Source organism: Anolis carolinensis, chromosome 3 (assembly GCF_035594765.1).
Source record: "Anolis carolinensis isolate JA03-04 chromosome 3, rAnoCar3.1.pri, whole genome shotgun sequence".
Taxonomy (NCBI): domain Eukaryota; kingdom Metazoa; phylum Chordata; class Lepidosauria; order Squamata; family Dactyloidae; genus Anolis; species Anolis carolinensis.
The window spans coordinates 67,022,728-67,045,417 of record NC_085843.1 but is presented as its reverse complement, the minus strand read 5'-3'; the positions used below and the strand labels follow the sequence as shown (position 1 = coordinate 67,045,417).

General features: G+C 41.5%; 1 protein-coding gene and 1 long non-coding RNA gene across 10 annotated transcripts in view; one reads left to right on the top strand and one right to left on the bottom strand.

Moving 5' to 3' along the window:
• Nucleotides 1–22,690, bottom strand: part of chodl (chondrolectin) — a 161,664-nt gene that overhangs the window by 26,123 nt on the left and 112,851 nt on the right. The window contains exon 1 of one of the 9 annotated variants that reach the window (XM_008107644.3): nt 19,231–19,255. The exons of 3 other annotated variants lie outside the window; for them this stretch is intronic. In XM_008107644.3, coding sequence (XP_008105851.1) covers nt 19,231–19,237 — 7 coding nt within the window. In that variant the 5' untranslated portion in view covers nt 19,238–19,255. Of the gene's footprint in view, nt 1–2,742; nt 2,924–7,485; nt 7,861–19,230; nt 19,256–22,690 lie in introns of those variants that run through there. 5 more of the 9 variants (XM_008107640.3, XM_062975021.1, XM_062975020.1 and 2 more) reach the window with 5 other exon arrangements.
• LOC100558861 (uncharacterized) lies at nt 16,248–21,019 on the top strand. Its single transcript, XR_506005.2, has 3 exons — nt 16,248–17,003; nt 17,426–17,485; nt 20,276–21,019. It is a non-coding gene; the product is annotated as an uncharacterized LOC100558861 (long non-coding RNA).

Here is a 22,690-nt window from a genome sequence, read left to right as displayed (position 1 = left end):
TGACATGGATCTTTTATATGATATATATATAGTATATATGTATGTATGTAACATTTGTTCTAATTTGAAAAATTCTTTAAGTCACTTGTGGGGAAAAGATAGGTTATAAATACATTCTCAGCTTCATATCATCTATAATTTAAATATAGGTACTACATATCTCAGCCTAGTTCGAAAAGTTGTAACCAGGTGTCTAAGTGCTAATGGAAAACTTCACAGTTTCTTGCTTCTTACTGTTATTTATCTTGAAACTATACTGGGAATGTATAGACATTCAAATGGAAGCATGCCGTATATAGTGGAAGACATAGAACTGCTTTTGTCATTTATTCTGTACATATTATAAGTAATGTGCAAAGAAAATGTGTAATATGTAAAACAAAACTGCTTAAAGGTGAGCTTAAGACATGATGCTTTCCAAAACTATAACAATTACCACACAATAGTCTGTAGAGTCTATAACAGGTATGGGGAAACTTTGACCATCCAGGTGTTTTGGAATGTTAGGAATTGTAGGAGTTGAAGTCCAAAACACCTGGAGGACTGAAGTTTGCCCAAACCTGGTCTAGAAGGTTTGAACAATCAGAACACAACCCATTAGATTTTCTATGTTGAATGATGCTGATGAGAGGTACAGACCATAACCTCTCATCAGTAAAGAGCTGCTATGATTTGAACACATGAGCAGATAAATGAAGCATACAGAGGGTCTTAAAGTCCACAGGCCATACATGGTAGATGGGGGGAAATGGTTTTGTTTGTCTTGCATTAAGTAAATAATCAGCCTCTAATAATGCTATCCTGATAAATTGTTTTTTTTACCTTTGCAGCAGCACAATTCTTCCATCACATTTGTTCAATGAATCTACCTCTTCTCATATTTTTTATGGTAAAAAATTACGTGAGCCAAGGAAATGAATGGACACATGGATTCAAGAAATACTAGGGCAGGAGGTGCAGAAATTGCCAAATGTCTCCTTATTGCAGAACTTTAAAGAAATTGGCACCTTCAGGCTGCCTTTGTAGGAAAATGAGGAGACAGAGGAAAGAGAAAGAAAATGAAAAAGTGTGTGGGGGGGGGGGGGATCCTTTGAAATGTGAATAAACCATCTAATCACTTATCTCTTAATCAAAAATCCATTTGTAAAATGATATTTTGCCAGAAAGCTCAGCAGAAAAGACATGGCTTCAACTTCAGCAGATATAAGTGTAGGCTCCAGGTCTGAATGAGCTTTTACAGAGGTTGCCTGCAATAAATCCACTTCCCCTAGTAGCCCTCTTTTTCCACTGTCACCACTATTCATTCACTTACCCTATTTTATCGGCAAATAAGTTACACCATTACCCAGAAAGAGAGAGGAGATATTTCTTTTTCTAGTTCTTGTCACCTTTACATTTTAGGAAAGGATAAGTGAACATAAAAAACACAGCAAAAAAGACGAGAAGGGAAGTTCTATAAGGCCTTTGCAAGTGCCTAATAATGCCAGTAATGCCCTAGCTGTTGTCCAAGTAGCTCTAGGTCATGATGCTTTATATAACATCTAAGCTTGAGATTAAAGTACTAGAATTAGTTTTAAAGCACTTTAACTACCAATGGTATTCCTAAAGTTTCCATGAAGATCGGTGTAGGGGGCAATATGATCTCCACCCATTCCAGGGAGTCTTATTGTTGATTTACCACCACAATTGGTTATCATCTTCAACAAGGTTCTGCCACATCTGGATATCCTATGGGCTATTGCCAACCGGAAGCTTGTCAATTTGAAACCTGAGTTGGAGTGAGCACCTGACTGTCAGTCCAGCTCACTGTCCACCTAAGCAGTTTGAAAACAACTGAGCTGTGAGTAGAGAAACTGGGCACCTCTTAGCAGGAAGGTATTTTACAGCACCATAAAAAAATGTTGGCAAACAAAGAACAAGGAGGAAAAATTCTGCAATCAAAGGGCTCATCGTCATAGTGGATGGAGCACACCCCGTGGCCAAAATCAAGCATAACCTCCAGACGCCAAAGTTGGAAAAAATGAAGATACACCTCCATCTATTTGTCTGTCATGTATGTCCAATAGCACTGAATGTTTGCCGTATATGTGTGTGTTGCGATCCGCCCTGAATCCCCTTCGGGGTGGGAAGGACGGAATATAAATGCTGTAAATAAATAATAATATTTATCAAGGACAGCATAAGCAAAACCTCTCTGAACAAATCCCACTGCATAGGCTGGATGAACAGTTTGTATCCCTATAATTTTAAAATGTGATTGTTGTTTATACGGTACTTCTCTTTATAATATTTATATTATATATATTCAGCACTATAGACTTTCTGGTAAATGAAGCATAAATTCAGAAATTGTAGCAGTAACGTGTATGTGTTTGTGTGCACCTTCCAAGTCAGGTATTGATTTATAGTGACCCCGTTAATTTCATATAGTTTTCTTAGACAAAGAATATTCATGGGTGGTTTTGCTAGTTTCTTCCTCTGAAATATAGTCTATTCCATCTGGTACTCACTGGTGATCTAAATAGTACAAGGGCTACTCAGATTTGGTGCCTTTAGGCTGTTTATGCTTCCTAATAGTAATACTGAGAGGTACATATTAATTTGACTGCAAAGATACGTATCTCTATCTCTATTACCCTATCATGCAAGACGCTTCCATTCTTGTCATTTTCTTCAAAGCTAATAGCTACATGGATAGGAAAACTGACCATATAATGACTGTAACTCATGTAGTGGATTTACCATATGGTGAAAGGTTCAAAATGGTGAGTGTAATACAATATCCAGGACTTGGTCCTCCAAAGAAAGTGTCTTGGCTTATTTCTATTTCAGTATAACATGCTCTCTTTAGCATAGCATTCTGTCATACTCTTGTAGAGAAAGTTCCTTTCAGATATCCACTGGAGAGGGGTCCATTGTGACACTACAGTGAAATAACAAAATATTTGTCACAAAATATTATACACTGCTTTGGAATTAAAGAGATGTCTTTATCTCACAGTGTCCCAGCTAGTTGGAATAACGTTCTATTTCATTTTTGTTACCACAGTGATTATTCCAATACAACAAGTAAATGTAGATTAAATGTGACAAGTGTTGTTGAAGGCTTTCATTGCCGGAATCACTGGGTTGCTGTGAGGTTTCTGGGCTTTATGGCCATGTTCCAGGAGCATTCTCTCCTGATGTTTCGGCCATATCTATGGCAGGCATCCTCAGAGGTGGTGAGGTCTGTTGGAAGCTAGTCAAGTAGGGTTTAGATATCTATGGAAGGTCCAGGATGGGAGAAAGAACTCTTGGCTGTTTGAGGCAAGTGTGATTGTTGAAATTGGTCACCTTGATTAGTATTGAATTGCCTTGCAGTTTCAAAGCCTGGCTGCTTCCTGCCTGGGGGAATCTTTTGTTGGGAGGTGTTAGCTGGTCCTGATTGTTTCATGCCTGGAATTTCCCTGTTTTTTGAGTGTTGTTCTTTATTTAGTGTCCTGATTTAGTTTTTCATACTGGTAGCCAGATTTTGTTTATTTTCATTGTTTCCTCCTTTTTGTTGAAATTTTCCACATCCCAACAAATGATTTCCCCAGGCAGGAAGCAGCTTGGCTTTGAAGCTGAAAGGCCATTCAATCCTAAACAAGGTGACCAATTGCAACATTCACACTTGCCTCAAACAGACAAGAGTTCTTTCTCCCACCCTGGACATTCCACTGATATATAAATCTCATTTGCCTAGTTTCCAATAGACCTCACAACCTCTGAGAATGCCTGCCATAGATGTGGCCACAACAGCAGGAGAGAATGGAACATTACCATACAGCCCAGAAAACTCACAGCCACCCACCAAATGTGACATGTATAAGTAGAATGTCTAATTATGATGGAGTTGAGCAGTTTAACAAAATTATTTGGGAAGTGAAAGGCAGTGCCATCATGGATTTCCCAGCCATCATGGGTTTTTTTATTATTTTGTGTCAAAAGCATTGCATAATAAATAAATTTAAAAGTGATGAAATAAAGGAAATCACAAGCAGCTAAATAGTTTTAGACCAAAAGCGGGCAACAGTGACCGCATTTTCCGTAGCTTTAAACAACAACTCCTCTGCCCATTCCATTTCTGAGTCTGTTTAGGGACTTCCAAGTTGCCCATTCTTGGTTTGCCCCTGGAGGCAGACCCTTATGGGGGGCCATCCAGTTGGAATGGCCTGGTTTAGCTGCCCAGAGGGACACCCTTGCTATTGCTGGAGGAACATCAAGAGGAGTGGTGGTTCTCATGAAGCCCTTCCTTGATTTGAGTCTACTGGGAGGAGGCTGACAGTCATGCAGTGGGTGGTTTCACAACCTTATTTCTCTCACAGTTAGCAGCAACTTCCCATCGCATGTCAGGAGGGGCAATGCCAGCTAACTTGTAGAGTTTATCAACAGGTGTGGGTTTAAGACATCCTGTGATTATTCTGCATGTTTCGTTCACCTGCTTTGCATGGGCAGACTTGTGCCAGACAGGACAGGCGTACTCAGCAGTTGAGTAAGACAAGGCCAGGGCTGATGTTCTTATTAATTGTGGGTCTGCATCCCATGCACTGCCAGTAAGTTTCCGCAGGATGTTATTGCATGCAGCTACTTTGTGCTTGGTGTTCATGCAATGTTTCTTATATGTTAGTGTTCGATCTATGGTGACACCAAGGTCGTCATGGTTAGCAAGTAAGATTAAGTTGGAATTAGATGATAAAGTAATAGCTATAAAATACTCCAATAACCTACCAAATCTCCTTCTGCTTCCTGAGTCTGTGCTGTTACAGTTCAAAATGGTCCATGTACATTTGACATAGGATAAAGGAGATTGAAGAAAATTATTTGTCCATTTGGTTATGGCTGCATTTTAAGTTTGACTATTCATGTACAATAAGGCCCATCCTATTTAGAAACCAGGATTATATTCACTTCAGTGCAGTGCAGATTGTTAGTCTGTGTTTAATCTACAGGAACTGAACACTAGCCAATCTACTATAAGAGATGGGTAAGGAAATATATTGCTGTGATGACTATGAATTAAACAGAGATTGATAATCATATTTGGAAACTTACACATACAAAGTCTGCATATCTTGAGAGTTTGGGGAAGTACAAGTTCCAGAATCCCAGCAAGGATGGCAACCAGCAGACCAAAATTACTTTTCCTAAACTATGCATTATACATCTGAGTTTTGCTTCACTCACTGAGAAAACCCAATATTAAGTCCACCTTAAGGTCACTAGAATTGGGAACTGACCTGAAGACAACAACAAAACCAGTTGTTCAAATGTTTTTCCCCATTTAGGGGTAGGAAAGAGAAGAAAAAGGGAAATATTGTTGATGTGGTATCTTTAAGAACACAGATTTCTCAATAGTGATGCTCAGTTCAGAAACCTATTGAAATATTTGCACATGACAGCACATTTTTAATCAGAAATTTCTTCAGTAGAATTTGATTGTGGATATTCTTCCCATGAAAAACGGCAGTAATTCATTCATTCACAAAACTATGATGGAGATTTCAATAATCAGATAAACCAGCACAAAGTTACAAATGGTTGCGGGTTTAAATGTTTTTTTCATCCTTCTTTGAAGACTGATAGTGTCTGCAGTTCAATACATCATTTCCACCATAAGACACCTATACCATCCTGAACATATGCAAGCCAGCTCTGCATATTCCTTCTTTAGGAAACCCCTATGCAAGACGCATACATATAGAGTGCCATTCCATGTACAGAAGCTGGATGAACTGTTTCTTGAACCTGACTCCAGTAGTGGAAATTGAACACATGAAGTTGAACATGGGATTGACGTATAAGACTAACATAGGGTACAGAAAAATGTTCACTGGAGGGGAAAATTGAACAAAAAAACCCCCAACATTTCAAAACAGAAAGTGAAGTGTGTGAGTTAGGAACAATAACTGAAAGTAACTCAGGCGCCTTCAACACAGCAGTATAAAATCCACGTTGAACTGGATTGTATGGCAGTGTGGATTCGAATAATCCAGTTCAAAGCAGATATTGTGGTTTATCTACTGATATTCTGGGTTCCCTTCCACACAGCTGAATGAAATCCCACATTTTCTGCTTTGAACTGGAATATATGGAAATGAACTCAAGGCCCTTCCACACAGTACTGTGGACTCAAATAAACCAGCCCAAAGCAGATGTTGTGGGATTTTCTGCCTTGATATTCTGGGTTATATGGCTGTGTGGAAGGGCCCTCAGAGCTTCCAGGACTCAAGCAGAGCACTTCCTGGAAAGTCAATTCTACTTGGGGTCTAATATCCCAACCCTGATGGGAAAGAAGGAACACCTAAGACAAAATGTATGATGCCCCAGAATGTACATAGCATTTAAAGATGGAATGGTTCTCGACCTTTGGTCCTCAAGTTGTTTTGGACTTCAGCTCCCAGAATTCTTAGCAGTAAGTCAAGCTGATTAATTTTGGGCTGCTGAAGTCCAAAGCACCTGCAAGATGGGAGTAAAACCAGTGGCTCCCAACCTTTGGTTCGCTGATTTTGGACTTTAGCTCCCAGAACTCCTGACAGCAAGCCAAGCGCACTTGGGCTTCTGGGAGTTATTACATTTATTTATACCCCACTTTACCTTCCCTGAAGGAGACTCAAAGGCCCCTTCCACACAGCTGAATTAAATTCCACATTTTTCTGCTTTGAACTGGAATATATGGCAGTGTGGACTCAAGGCACTTCCACACAGCCATATAACCCAGAATTTCAAGGCAGAAAATCCTCCAATATCTGCTTTGAACTGGGCCCCCATCCACACAGCTGAATAAAATCCCACATTTTCTGCTTTGAACTGGCATATTTGGCAGTGTGGACTCAGATAACCCAGTTCAAACCAGATATTGTGGGATTTTCTGCCTTGATATTCTGGGATATAGGGCTGTGTGGAAGGGCCCTGGGATATCTGAGTCCACACTGCCATATATCCCAGTTCAAAGCAGATAATGGGGATTTTATTCATCTACGTGGAAGGGGCCCCCTTTAACCCAGTTCAAAGCAGATATTGTGGGATTTTCTGCTTTTGATATTCTGGGTGATATAACTGTGTGGAAGGGCTCAAAGTTGAAATCCAAAAACAGCTGCGGGAGCAAAGAACACCTGAAGATGGAATTAAAACCAGTAGGTCCCACCCTTTGTCCCTGGAGGTGTTTGGGACTTGAGCTTCCAGAATTCCTAACAGAGAGATGAGTAGGCTGGGGGCCCTCCCACAGAGCCCTAGATCCCAGAATATCAAGGTAGAAAATCCCACATCTGCTTTAAACTGGGTTATCTGCGTCCACACTCAGATAATGTGGGATTTTCTGCCTTGCTATTCTGGGATCTAGGGCTGTGTGGGAGGGCCCTGGGGCTTCTGGGCGCTGAAGTCCTCAACACCTGGCGGGGCCAAGGCTGGCTGTGCCCTCTCTCTTTCCAGGGCCCGCTTCCCCGCTCTCCTCTCGCCCTCACTCACCACTCAGGACTTGCTGGGAGAGGCAGCTCTGGGCCCAGAGCAGCCAGGCGCCCAGCAGGAGGGGCCGCGGCGGAGAGTCTCTGGGCGGAGGAGGGAGCATCCTGAACCGCAGGCAAGTGGTCGCGAGTGAGACACGGAGAGACAGACAGACAGACTGACACAGAGCGCTCACGTCCCCTTTCCCCTCGGCGCCTGCGCAGCCACCAACCCTCCGCGGCTCCAACGCGGGACCTCTCGCCTGGGAGTTTTTAAAGCCGCGCAAGGCGTCGCAGGGTTCTCCTTTCAGCCCCTCGTCTCATTGCCCTCCGCGGGGAGTTTGGGCCGGAAAGTGGTGCGAGGCGAAGGCCGGGGCGGGTGGGCGGGCAGGCTGGCTGGCTTTCCCCCTTCGTTTGTCGGCGGCGAAGGCAGGAGAAGAGGGAAGGAGTTGGCAGCTCCCGCTTTTATAGAGGCGGCCGCCCGTCCCCTCCTCCCCCGTCCAACTCGCCCCCTCCTCTTCCCCCTCGACGCCGACTGATTTCCCCTCGAAATGCCGCGCTGCAGCTTCCCTGGGAGGAGCCGGGGTCTGGGAAGGCGCGGATTCAGCACAACGCCCCCTCCCCTGCCAAGGGGGGCCTCCCACCTCTGCCGAGGGGATCGGGAAGAGGGTCGGCGTCGCCAAGGCAGGCTGGCACCAAGGAAAAGGGCGGCTTCGCTCGCTCCCTTCGCTCCCTTCGCCCCCCTGGATCCCCAGGTCAAGGCAGACCACAGCCTCCTCTCCGCCACCTTCTCTGCTCTCTTCTTGGTGCTTTATTCTCCCCACTCGCCCTGGCTGGAACTCAAACCTATCTGAGTTCAGTCCTGATTGGAAAGCTCAGGCCCATCGTTGAGAGAGGAAATTAAAGAGCGTCCCTGAGTATATACAGAGTGCCATTCCCAAGTGGAAGCACATGCCTTGGTGGCTGGTGGGTTTTAAGTTGGTGGAAGAGCCCATCGTTTAAAGGGTGCTAGTAATCCCTCCCTGCAACTTGCAGTGCACTCCAACTCCCCAAAGTCCCAACCACCTTTGTCCTACCCATAGGTGAAGAAAAAGGTTTCCCCCGACATTAAGTTTAGTCGTGTCCGACTCTGGGGGTTGGTGCTCATCTCCATTTCTAAGCCAAAGAGCCAGCGTTGCCGTAGACACCTCCAAGGTCATGTGGCTGGCATGACTGCCTGGAATGCCATTACCACTGGAATGGTACCTATTCATCTACTCACATTTGCATGTTTTTGAACTGCTAGGTTGACAGAAGCTGGGGCTAACGGTGGGAGCTCACATTCAAACTGCCAACCTTTCGATCAGCAAGTTTAGCAGCTCAGCGGTTTAACCAACTGCACCATCGGGAGCTCCTACTCATGCTATCATATAATACAGTTTCAAACTGTTGGGGAATCTGAGCTGTTAGGCTCAAAAATAACCCTCAGTTGGGGCAATTCCACCAAAAATATAGCAGAGTAAGAGGAATAAACTCAAAAACACAGGTGTCTATAATCTACAGAGAAACGTAAAAACAGGAAAGTATGGTATATAGTATATAGAGGAATAAACCCCATAACCAGGAGAAACCTAGGTGTGGTGAGAAAGGATAGACTTCTATTCCCTAGGATGGCTCAGGATTACAGAGTCAGAACTTTGGTTCAAAATATTTATTGGAGTAAAAGGAATATATTCTAGATAGAAAAGTTCTTGGAGCTAACTAGCTTATTATCTCAGCTTCTAAAGAAGGTAAAATGTAAAAATATCAATGCAGCTACATTTTGCCTAGAGGCAGGCAAAATGTGCATCCTCACAGGGAGGAAAAAATGCAGAAAAACCCTAAAATGATGGAAACTGCATGGTCAACCCAGGGAAGTTCCCTCACAGCCATTGCTACATCATCAAAGGGGGAGGAGACAGTGGCTAGCAGTAAAGACAAAGCCCTTTTGGGAAACATGCATAGGAATGTGGAGGAAGGAATCCCTCAGCTTAGCCCTGTCTTTAGTCTAGCTACTCATGAGGACTAGAAACTTGATTACACAAAAACTTGTGCAGTCCAGGGATGAAACCCAACACAAACTGCGTTATATGGCAGTGTGAATGTCCTCATTGGTGGGATCTGCTCAAGGGTTTAGTCCAGGTGTGAGCAAACTTCGACCATCCAGGTGTTTTGGACTTCAACACCCACAATTCCTAACAACTAGTAGGCTGTTAGGAATTGTGGGTGTTGAAGTCCAAAACACCTGAAGGGGTGAAGTTTGCCCATGCGGTTTTTAGTCAGTTGTTTAAAGAGCTATCCAGGGTACTGAAGTCTGTCCTTCACAGGATCTCCCAAACGTTGGTCTTCCTAGTGTGTTAGATTCCAACTCCCAGAAGTTCTAGCCAGTTTGGCCAACTGTGAGGAACTCTGGAAGATGAAGTCCAAAACATGAGGAAGAGCAACATTTGGGATCCACTGCTGGTTGGCCATCATGGATATTTCCTTTGTTTTCAGGCTAAAACTTGGAGTAGAGTCAGTGTCCCAGTGCTGTGTTAGACATAACTCCTACTACTTCTGCCCTGGTAGTTTAGAGGAAATGGCAGCAAGGATGTCCCAACATTTTTTACTGCCTGCAGCAAAATAATTTTTGCATTCTATTTACAAAACATTGGCTGAACTGGTGCTTGAACCTAACTAACAGTGGCAATGAGATAAAATCTTACATCACACAGGAGGGCAGTGTGGAAAATGTAAGATAGGCTGTTTGACATACATGACAAAAGGAGAGAGAATTAACCTGTGATGAGCTCTCAAAAGCCAAGCTAAGAGCATCTGGGTAAAAATTAAGGAGAAAAATAACAAAGCTATCACTGTGTGGATCTACTGCAAACTCCCCAGTTTGGATAATCCCTTCCTGGAAGCGATGGCCACACATTCAGAATGAAGATATGTAGCACTAATGGGAGATTTCAACTGATATTTTTTTAAAAGTCAAACTCTTCTAAAAAAAAATATCAACTCTGTCAAATATATCCTTGGCTTTTCTTGAGTCTTATGATTGGAACATACTAATGAAAGAGTATAATCTTATCCAAATAAATAAGGTTTCAACCAGCCTGGTATTTGTTGAAAATCACATCCTGCCAACAGTGCAAGTTCTAACAAATTCCTCACTATCCTTGCAGGACAGGTCATTCTACAAAAGGTGAAGAAAGCAACAAGGGGATCAGATACCAACAATGAAGTGGAACTGGTCAATGGGGTGGCAGTATTAGGGTCCTTAGGTGAGCATGACTATGTTCTCCTTGGAGTTTGTTATGGAATGGAAAGGTGAAGCCAAGTGTAGTTGACCATGATTTAAGAAAGCTGATTTCAGTAAAAATTAGGATGAATTTTGTAAGAACTGTTCCACAGTGGAATACACTGCCTCAGAGTTTGGAATATCCTTCTCTGGAGGTTTTTAAACAGAAGCTGGGTGACCATCTGTCAGGAGTACTTTGACTGTATATTCCTGCATGGCAGGGAGTTGAACTTGATAGCTCTTCAGGTCTCTTCCAACTCTATGATGCGAGGTCTGAAAATTGCTTTCAGGAACAGCATCTTCTCTACTACCTACTCCTTTGGTTTAAAAGGAGGACTGTGCTACTGGACTCATTCCCTTCTGCTATCTAGAGACAGCTAAAAACTACATCATTACAAAATGGCAAATCACATTGAGGCACCACACCTAACATACATCAAAAGCACTATATTTGACCATATTCCTCACTCACTGTAACTTTGAAAAGCGAAAAAAAAATCATTAAAGAAACATGAAAGCAATTAAACTGGTCACAAAAATATGAAGTTGGCATTAAAAATGAGTTACAACACAGCAAAGTTACATCAGCACAAAAGTCCTGACTGAAATCTCTTTCGGCTCCCAATAGTTTACATGTATAAGGTTGTGGTTTTCCTTAATGTGCATCACCTTTCACTTGCTTATACCAAATCTCATTTCCCATTGTAATGCTTATTCCCACAAATTGAGCCCTTTGAGCTCCTTGCAAGCTATTGTTCTTCCAAACACCTTAATTTATGAGGTATTCTCATCAGATTTGGACAGATAATTTAACCTCTAAGCAGGGAGCAACCAAACACCTTGGAACTGTATGTAGTCCTTGCCTATTTACAAAAGTCTTTCCAAAGATTTAGGCACCAGGCAGAAGAGTTCTGGCTTTACACTAGATAAGCCTCCCCATTGAGTGTGATAAAGAATGGGACTGCTGGACACTACTTGCTTCAGATCTATCTATCCCTGTAAATTGTCTCAGGGGATTAGGAAAATGTAGACTCAGAGCAAAAACACTTCCTCATTTGTGTTGCGATTTAGAAGTCAACATATAAAGATGTCAAGATTACTAATGTCAAGTCAAACAGAAAACAGTTGTCCAAGGCCTTAGCCATGCTGCCTTTGATAGCTGGTCATAGGTATCAAAGTTGCAAAATAGAGTATCATTCATCTACCTTCTCCCTCAAATGGAGATTTACAAATGGATGCTCCCAAAATTTAGAATAAATGAAATCATATACAAAGATTTAATTAAATGATGATGAAGATGATTTACCCTATATATATAAGAATAAGTCTACAAGTTTTAGTTCAAATATCAACTCAAAAAACCTGGATCAACTTACCCACAGGTCAATGTGAGTCCTTAACTCTTATATTAAAAAGGAGCCATTTTCTTCTCTGAGTAGAGTGACAAGAAAAACAAGAGGTTAGCCTGTCCCATAAGAACCTAAACGAAGCAACCTTCCCCTCTACTGTCTCCTCTGTGATGCCGCTTGTGGCCATTTTAAATGCCCGCATATGGAAATGGTGGTGGCAGTAGCCAGAACCAGCTCACTCCATGAGTTGGCATTAATACCTCCCTTCAATTTATCCATGCATTGTATCAAAAATTGTAATTTTGTCCCCAAAACTACCCTCAACTTATACATGAGTACATATGGTAAATAAAAAACATACTATCATACACCATTAAAATGGAATTGAATTATCCAGAGCCTTTAAGAAGGCCTTCAGATAGCCTAGACCCAAGCCACATAGAGCTTTATGGGCCATAACTACCATTTTGAAAAGCCTAGAAATAAACTTATATCCAATTATGCTATCGCAACAAGAGAGTCATGTGTTGCCATAGTCGGACCAGACACTTCCAAGCACTATGCAGATACACCTCTGGTCACTGCAGAAACTTGGGCATCCTGGTATGTGTGAATCCAGAATTACATCCAATTTGTCAACCAGCCTCATCACAGGGAGTGAGACTTCATTCAGCACGTGATTAGTACCTGTTAACATATCTGTCTTTTCACTAACTCAGAGCACCTTAATTTTCTGTTCTATAACAGATAACAGATGTTCACAAATGAAACAGATTAATTGGAATTAGGTGAAAAGGAAAAATATTGCTAGATGTCATTAACATACTGAGGCTATCATACCCCCAAAACTCTGGCATTATCATCCAGCAGTTTCATGTGCATGTTATATAATATGGAGGACAAAAGAAACCCCAACAGAAATAGCCAAGGACTCAAATAGAAATACCCCCCAACACCCACACTTGGGTTTTAAAAATATAGTATGGCATTGATTTTAGTCATCTGGATTGGTGTCAGCTTTTTACTTTCTAAAACAGAACCCAGGTGGAATCCTCATAATAGGCCTTTAAAAAGTCTAATTGCACTATTTGGGCATCAGTTCGTTCGTGTGCGCTCTCTCTCTCTCTCTCTCTCTCTCTCTCTCTCACACACACACACACACACACACACACACACTCGAGCTCTACTTCCCTAACCCAATTCCCATTGTACCCTTCTACAGCTTTTCCACTGCTAAAAACAGCCAGCAACAATTTCAAAACCAATATCATCTAGCAGAAATTAAATGGTCAGGAACATCCAAAAATCCACAGCAGTAAAAACATCAAGAGCAAATTGAATAGAATGGTTTATCTGCACAGACAAAAAAGAGGCAAACCAACCATCCAGATTTTCCAGCCTCCAGGGAACCCGCAACTCTGACTCATTTTAACTTCAGATGCATTTTCTATCTCAAATGCGTATTAACATCTCCTCCTACTAAGAGACTTTGAAAAAATGGATTAAATGCTAGCTTGCTCTTTATAGTTCCACGGGTAGATTGAGATAATGAAACAGCTGCCTTTTATGAACAGCCACAGAGAACCAAGAGGACTAATCAAATCGTTTGGGGATTGAAATCTTTATTAACCTCATCGCTGTGTCAAAATTTCTCACAGATACACAGGATGGTGCTTTCAAGATAAACCAAGAAACCAGTCAATTAATTAAAAAGAAGATACTACAGGCCTCTGGCTGGCACTTGCTGCATGATTAATAGAAACAAAGTACTAAGTTTAGACCTCATTTTCCAAGTGAGCAAACCCTGGAACAACCCTTCTTAGAATGGCAATACTCCTCAGGAGAGGAGCACAAGCTGTCTCAGTATGATTACTCAGAGGTAACTCTCACTGTGTTTAGTGGGCTTTACTCTTAAAAATCCTTACAGTGTAGATTATTTCCAATGCAGGTAGCAGGAACCCAAAGACACTCTTCTCGCCTGATGTTTATAGTTCTGACAATCATATAAAATGATAATTACAGAGCTAAAGCAGGTGTTGACTCAAAACTCAAACTAGCAGGTGAATCATTTTTTCTTTTTCTTTTAGAGTAAGTATATTCTTTTTTACCCTAAACCAGGCATGGACCAAACCTGGGGTGTGGGGCCAATTTCCTACATAGAATCATAGAATAGTAGAGTTGGAAGAGACCTCACGGGTCATCCAGTCCAACCCCCTGTCAAAAAGCAGAAAATTGTATTCAAAGCACCCCTGACAGATGGCCATCCAGCCTCTGCTTAAAAGCCTCCAAAGAAGGAGCCTCCACCACACTCCGGGGCAGAGAGTTCCACTGCCAAACAGCCCTCACAGTGAGGAAGTTCTTCCTGATGTTCAGGTGGAATCTCTTTTCCTGTAGTTTGAAGCCATTGTTCTGTGTCCTAGTCTGCAGGGCAGCAGAAAACAAGCTTGCTCCCTCCTCCCTATGATTTCCCTTCTCGTATTTGTACATGGCTATCATGTCTCCTCTCAGCCTTCTTTTCTGCAGGCTAATCCTATAATCCACAACACCCCTACAACATGGGAAAGAAAAAATTGAAATCACCATACATTCACTTTAATTCTTTTTCACTTTTTAAGGGGAGGAAGGTTGGGACAAGGTTTTGAAAAGGGCAAAGCACCACTCCTGGAAATTTTCAACATTAGTAGTTTTCTCTTTCTCACTTTTTCAAATCATTTTGTTCCATTTTTCCCACTGCAGGAATTTTGCCTGGTTACTATAACGAGCTTTTAAAAATTACTTTTTTAGATTGCACCTCTCAGAATGCTTCAGCCAGAATTACCAGTGAATATAGATTCTAGGACAGTGGATTTCCTTTACAACAGACATCTATACTTGAGAAGATTTGTCTCTTCATTTGGTGACCACATAACCAAGTTATGGCACAACTAAAAGTAATGTGTATAATATGCATGAACCTGCAGCATGTGCGATTCTAAGACTGGGCCCCATCACCATCTCTGAGTAATTACGTTTCATTAATGGACATCTCTTGAACATGAGTTTGCCTTACACAGAACACTTATGTGCTAGCTATTTTTATTTAATCATTGATATCTTGCCTCCCCCCCCCCCCCGATCAAAAATCAAAATGGATGCAGATGAAAAGCCTACAATCTAAAGCAGTGGATCCCAATCTGTGGTCTATGGACCACCAATGGTCTCCAATAACTAAAATATGGTCCATGGCCTCACCATTACTACACTGCTACAATGACAGCAACTGGTCCCGCGAGACCCTCTTATAGTGCTGAGGTAATGGGGATGTCAGGAAGGGAGAGGCTGACTACCCATGAAAGGTGTGACAACAAGCCTCCTGACTGCTGCTTCTCCTCCTCTGTCCCTCTAAGCAAAGCTGTTCCATGTGGTGCCTGGAAGTAGGGGTATCTTGGTGTGTTTGTTTTTTTTAGCCCTGTTCCTGGGGTTATTTGGGGTACTGATTGAGAAAATTGCATTGGATAGACCACGTCAGCTCTAGATTATTAAATATCATTTTCTATGGGTGGGCAGATGGCGACTACTGGATGGCATATGTTCTGTATCAGAAACTAGAGCTGTTGTGGTCTATCCAATGCAGTTTTTTCAATCAGCACCCAAAATAACCAAATCTAATCTAAAGTTGATCAAAAACTGTTTCGTAACCCTTTTGGTTATAATGTTGGAGAGTGGTCTCTGGTCAAAAAGAGGTTGGGAACCACGGATCTAAAGAAATTTTAAAAAATAAATATATCACTATTATAAAGCAATAATAAACACACTAGATGTCATAGTTAAAAATCCTTTCCCCTTGAACAGTCTATATTCAAAAGCTGCTTGGAATAAGAATATTCTGTATGACACCTACCAGAATACCTCAGCTAGCATGGCTAGTGTTCACATTGACTTGGAGATTCTGGAAGCAGAAACTTGACAAATTTTGGCAGGGATTAGTTTGAACGTTGCTTATGATGTATCTATATTGTAGAAGTAATGCAGTTTTACACCACTTTAACTGCCATGACTCAATGTTATGGAATCCTGAGAGTTGTTGCTTGGGTAAGCACCAGAACTCTATGGCAGAGAAAGCTAAAAGGCTTACATCTCCAACAATTCCATAGCATTGAGCCATGGTGGTTAAAGTGGTGACGAACTAATTTTGCAGAGATTTCTTCCAGGCATTCAAAATGTGAAATCTAAAATATCATACATGAAAATGCTTTCTTTAAAATGGGAGGGGGGGGAGAGAGAATGGCATTCCTTCAAACTGCCTCAATTGAACAGGCACCATTCAAATTTATTTTCTGTTCTGCTGCTTTAAAAATATCCCAATTTCTTTGTCCTTACCAAACTTTCTTTAAATTGCTGCAAATTCATTTAAGGTGCCAAAGCAGTGTACATTTAACTTGGGATGGAATCTTGCCCTTACAAGCAGACTCATGGAACAGCATACTTGTGTATACATCTTCATCTTGATCATACTATGTTGTTGTTGTCCACACATATTCCACTTTTCAGCTATGAAATGCTGGAGGATATGAGAGTAAGGGTGGCCTTCCAGATGTCGCTGGAATACAATTGCCACCAGTCATGGCCAGCATAACCAGTAGTGCAGAGTTGCATTTTAATAACTCCTGGAAGGACTGAACATTTTCCACCCCTGACCTCACTGGTGCTACTACGTATAAGTATTTACAGGATCAGTAACCAACAGTGCCCCTCCCACAAAGGAAACTATTATTAGGTCACTAAATTTAAATAATTAACCCAAATCACTCAAATTAACTGAGTACAATTACTACAAATAAAGAGAAAATTATCTTGATAAAGATTTGAGCATTCACTTTTTTCCTAGCTTAGCTTCTAGAGAGAGATTTTTTGGTAAGTTCTTCTGTCAAACCTGCAAATTGTACCACTATTTATTTATTTATTTTACAGTATTTATATTCCGCCCTTCTCACCCCAAAGGGGACCACTACAAGATTTCAAATTTTTGTATCTAAATTATGAAGGGGGGCGGGGGGGAGAGAGATAGAGACACTTTCTCTATGCTATTAATGGACCAAGTAATGAAAAAGGGGAAAGAATATCAGTAGGCTTGTAAAAGGTTCCTGGTCAGTGTTTAAGGTTGTCTTTCACTTTTATATTTCAACCCTTCCTGTTCCTCCCCCATGTTGTGTGGAATTGCTAAGATTTGAGTCCTGTAAAATTTATTATACTGGAAAGCTGTGGCCAAATGTTTGGTTCTCTTTAGCTCTTTTATAATCCTACTAACTCAACCCCCCTTTACATTTCTATCCCAGAACTTGCTTTACATCAAGAGAGAAATGCTGGACTCTGATTATATAGAATCAGATGAAGAGGTAAGAATGTTTTCCCTCTTGAATCGGGAACTGATGGCCCTAAAGATCTAAGATGAAGGATATGAGGGATCTATCAGACCAATGAAAAATAAAAACTGAAACTAGAAATTTGACTGGTAGTTTCCAGATAGAGAGGTGGCAATTGCCCAAAATTCTGTATGTCTACCTCTTGCACACAAAATACTACCTTTCCACATCTCAAAACAAACTACTCAGCTTCAGTCTCAAAGCTAGTTCAGGTGGTCACATGGGAAAGGTGACAACTTTCTACATTGGTGTCTCTTAAAACTATTGCATTGATTGGGGTGGGGACCACAGCTTTAAAAGCTGCACCTAGTAGTAGGGGAATGAGTTTTTGTATAATTCTTAAAACTACAAGGTGTCTCAGCAACTAGAATAGCCAGTATTATGTGTCAGAAACAAGATGCATGACAGTGCAGAGTCCTGAGTACCAGTATATTGTCCTTGGATAATTTAAACATTACTTCCAACCTGTCTCTCTACATGAGCTGTTTGATGAAGAAATTTGGGAAATGGCCCCAATGTGAAAGTTATAAAAAATCGTCATGATAGAGATGTAGGGTAGGGATCCAGTACTTTTAATAGTTGTGTGACACAGGGAATTTCAACAGGTGCAGGTTTTCATGCATGCGATACCTGCTGGAATGCACTTTCCCAAACAGCTGTTAAAAGAACAAGAGCTCTGATTTCTTTCTCATGGGCTATCCTATAGAGAAGTCATGAAAAGTGTCTAATTAATGGAGCTGAGCTGATGAGTTTCAACTGGGTTTTTCAGTTACCCCATGAAATGCGAAAATTGATTTCTCCTAAATAAAAAAAATCAAAAGAAAATTTCTCACAATACAGCTTATATCTGTCCTCTCAGATACAGTATGTATCCCAACCAAATATGTTTAAAAAAAGTGCACACAAAAGGAAGCAATTGTGTTACTGAAAAATCAGACATACTTGAGTTTCGTTCAGCTTGATTTCTCCACCAAACCACTGTTTAATGTCTTAAGATTATCTCCCATTCCTGTTTAAATGATGTGTGAGCAGTTGAAAGAATGTTAAGATATGGCTGGACTCTAATGCCCATCATATCATATTATCAGCTTTGCTAGCAAGAGTATGAATCAGGCAAACTACATTGTCAGAGCTATAAGTTGTGCATTCCAAATTTCTCTTTGTTCAGCTGCTTTTGTATTTTGAAAACATTAAGTCAAAAAGAAATCATGGGACTAGTTAGTTTTGAATTCTCTCAGCCTTTAAAGCAGAAATACAGTCTGTGTGGTCTTCTATATGTTTCTGGATTACTGGCTATCAGCCTTCACCAATAATTATGCTGGTGAGACTTTAAGCTATCATCCAGGCTCTGTTCCCTAAGTGTGTAGAGAAGCTATTTTCAGAGGTGGAAACAAATCTATGGAATGCCTATTGAGGTAATTGTGCAATCCTTTCAGTTTTCACCTTTTTGTTAAGTCTTTTTATTATAGACCTTTAGTGTTTAATATTCTGTTTTTATAGCACAGAGCTACATTTATTTATTTACTGCCCTGCCCTTCTTGCCCCCAAAGGGGGACTCAGGGTGGCTTACAAACTATGGCAATAATTCAGTGCCAGATTCAGATAATAACAATGTCAATAAAGCACAATATTATAAAGCTGTAAAAAAACACATACATATCAATTAGTCTTTCAAATAACTAAAACATATTAAAGCATATCAAACTTATCAAACTTACATTGCATTGAGGCATGATTAGAGGTCTTACAGTCCAGTGGCTTAAATGGCCAAAACCCTGATAAATAGCAGCTGAACACCCTCAAATTGTTGTCACACACAGCTCCCCCCCCCCCACCTCAAATTAGTCCAATCCACCCACACCCAGTTATTCTTAAGGAATGCCCAATGGGCTGATGAAAGATTCCCAAAAAGACATCCAGCTGGTCCAGTTGATTTAGACCAGACCAGTCCGTTTGGTCCAGGGAGGAGGCAAAGGGATGGCTTGCTAACAAAAGTTAAAACACTGAGCAATGGTAAGCCACAGCGTCTCCTCCAAGGGTGACAATGACAATGACAATGGTGGTAGAACAAGCCAGCAGTGAAACACAGCAACCATGGGGGTGATGGTGGAGGTAGCCCCAAGACTACATTTCTGGTTTGGACACTGCAGCAGCAACACCAGAAGGGACGAGGATAGAAAAGGCCCAACATTAGAAGCAGCCCAAAGCAGCCACTCAGGAGAGGCTCCTCTCTCAGCTGTTCTTACCAGTCTGGCCTGCAAGGTTTTAAAGTGGCCAGCAGAGCAGAGGAGAGTTGTAGAATTTTCAGCTGTTCTCTTACCAGTCTGGGCTGCAAGGTTTTAAAGTGGCCAGCAGCATGTGCCATGTTCGTTTTTTATTTGAAAAGGGGTGAATTGCACAAATTAGGGTGTTGTGTGATTGGTGATTTTCAGGATGTATTCTGATACAAATATTGTTGAGAGGACAGATGTTGATGTTGGTCATGTGGTGTATATAGATAACTAATCAAAATCTAACTGCCCAATTAGAGAAATTCCACCTAAGCATTAGAAAGAATTTATTGATAGTAAGAGCTGTTGGACAGTGAAAAACACTGCCCTGGAATGTGGCAAGAGTCTCCTTCTTTTGAGATTTTTTAATAAAGGTAGGATAGTCATCTTTTGGGAATGTGTTGATTGTGTATACCTGCATTATAGGGTGTTGGACTGGATGATTCTTGTGGTCTCATCCAACTTTATTATTCTAATTACTATTTATTTCTAGGTTTCCACAAACAAAGACAGGCATTCTCGCCTTGGGGAGGATAACCTGGATGATACACTGGAATTGGATTTTTCATGCCGAAATTTGAGAGCAGAAGAGTTCAAAGAATTTCATACAAAGGACAGTAGCTTATTGGCTGATCAAGACATTGGTCATGAGGTTAAAGCCAAGGTAGAGGAGCACCAGGATTCAAAACAGATGGCAAAAGCTATCCCTCAGATTCTTCTCCTTAGAAATGAGAACCATAAGGATCTAATTCCCTCTGTCTCTTCTCTAGATGCTACTAATATGCTCGAAATCAAAGGAAGTATTGAAAGTTCCTATGATAATGCATACTGAGAACTCACACTCTTATCAGTCTTCTATCACTTTGCTTCACATGCTCACTTGTGTATCTCCTTCAGGGCCTAATTCTAATTTTTGTTTCTAGAGAATTACAAAATTAAAATTTCAAGCGGCACTGTGTAACAGGACATAATAATGGAACCAATTCTCCATATTAAAAACTTTTGGGGAGTATATGTGGGTCACAAAATGCAATGAGGAAAATAGTGTTTACAAAGCCAATGTCCTTGTTTCTAGAACTTTTTTATTCAGAATAATTTAAATAATTACTGATTAACAGTAATTATACTAATAAATATAATGCAAGGTTTTAAACTTTGTTTATGGTTTTTCTATGTATTATAACTGTATTCTCAATTTGCTTTTGGCATGATAGATAAATAAATAAATAAATAAATAGTAGTCATTTTCTGTCACTACAACTTTCATATCTTAGAAAGTAACTTGCTTAACTCACTATGCTGTTAAAAATCTCTCCCTATAATATGGTTAATTTGGCACTGTAGTTTGCACTACTGACACTGGAAACCCTGAAAGGTGACAAAATATTCCATACAGTATTGATAGGCAGACTTTTTTCAACTTTGCCTGCCTGCCTGCCTACCTTCCTCCCTTCTTTATGTATGTGGGTTTTATTTCTTGGCTGCCTAAGTAAATCCATTCTTTTTTTCTGAAAGCAGATCTAGAGTACTTCTTAATGAGAACCTGGACTAGTCACCTCCAGCCATCCTCTAAAGCGATTTATGCTGTTTACATTCCCAACCTTTTATATGTGTCCTAAATCAACTTTTTAGACTATTACCTAAATATTGATTCATCAAGGCTCCATTGATTCAGTTGGTCTGCTCCTTTTGGTACTGACTATTGATTTGGGACCATGATTATGAATCTCTGTTAAAGTCAGTCCTGTAGAACAAGGAGATTGCTCAGTCCTTGTAGATGTTTATTGTTTCCTCATGTCCATCAGGTACCAGTAGGCCATGGGAGAGGCCTCACCTTACTTTGGGTAATACAGTTTAGACCAGAAATGATTCTGCCAGTAAATGCAGACTTTCTCTCTAGTTCTTGTGAGGACATAAATAAAGTATTCCTTCATAAGTTGCCCCAGCTAGTGCTTGACAGAGACTTTTAGGAAGACTTATGCTCCCGGCATGTCTGTTTCTAAAAAATTAAAGGCATCTGGTCCAGATGCCACATTGAAGTGCTCACTGCATGAGGAAACAAAGCCTCTGGGTCTCTTCCTCCAGCATCATTGCATATCTGGGTAGTGCTACTTCCTACATATAATAAGAGCTTTTTCTTCGTGTACTCTGTGAATGCACACTAATGGAGAGGCTGCGCCTGCGCAGGTCCCAACGGAAACTCTTCCCAAGCTGAAGTTTAAATTTTGGCGGTAGCCACGCCCCTCCGTCCCCGGAGGGCATATAAGGCAGCCCTTGGCGTCTGCTCTCCAGTTCCTTTTTTTCCGCCGCAAGGTTCACTTCGGATTCTCATGTCTACGACTCGCTTCAAGCGCTGCACTCAGTGTGCCGCTAAAATTCCTGACTCCGACGGCCACGCCAAGTGCCTCTACTGCCTCGGAGAAGCACATGTCGTCGGTACCTGCCGTTTCTGCCTGGCCCTAACGGCCCAGGCTCGAAAAAATAGAGCCGCGAGGCTTAGAGCGGCGCTCTACGAAAAATCGCTCGCTCCTGAACCCGCTCCGTCGACTTCGGGCACGAAGTCGCCGCTTAACCCGGAATCGATGTCGTCTTCAGCGGCTAAAGCCCCTTCGGTCTCGTCTAAGGCGTCCAGAGCCTCCAGGTCGTCCAAGGCCGCTAAACCACCGTGCACTCTCACCACGGCCACGGTGTCGACACGTTCTGGTCGGGTCGGTCCTTCCTCGACGTCGAGCTCGGTAGCTTCCGTTTCCTCGGCTCGATCCCAGCTCGGGGCTCCTCCATCGACCTCCGCGATGAAGATCGCCTTTAAAAGGGCTCATGAGGATGTCCCTTCTTCGGCAACTTCTTCTAGAAGGTCTTCTCCGATCGCTCCCGCTCAGCGACCTCGCCAGCCTTCTCCTCACCAACT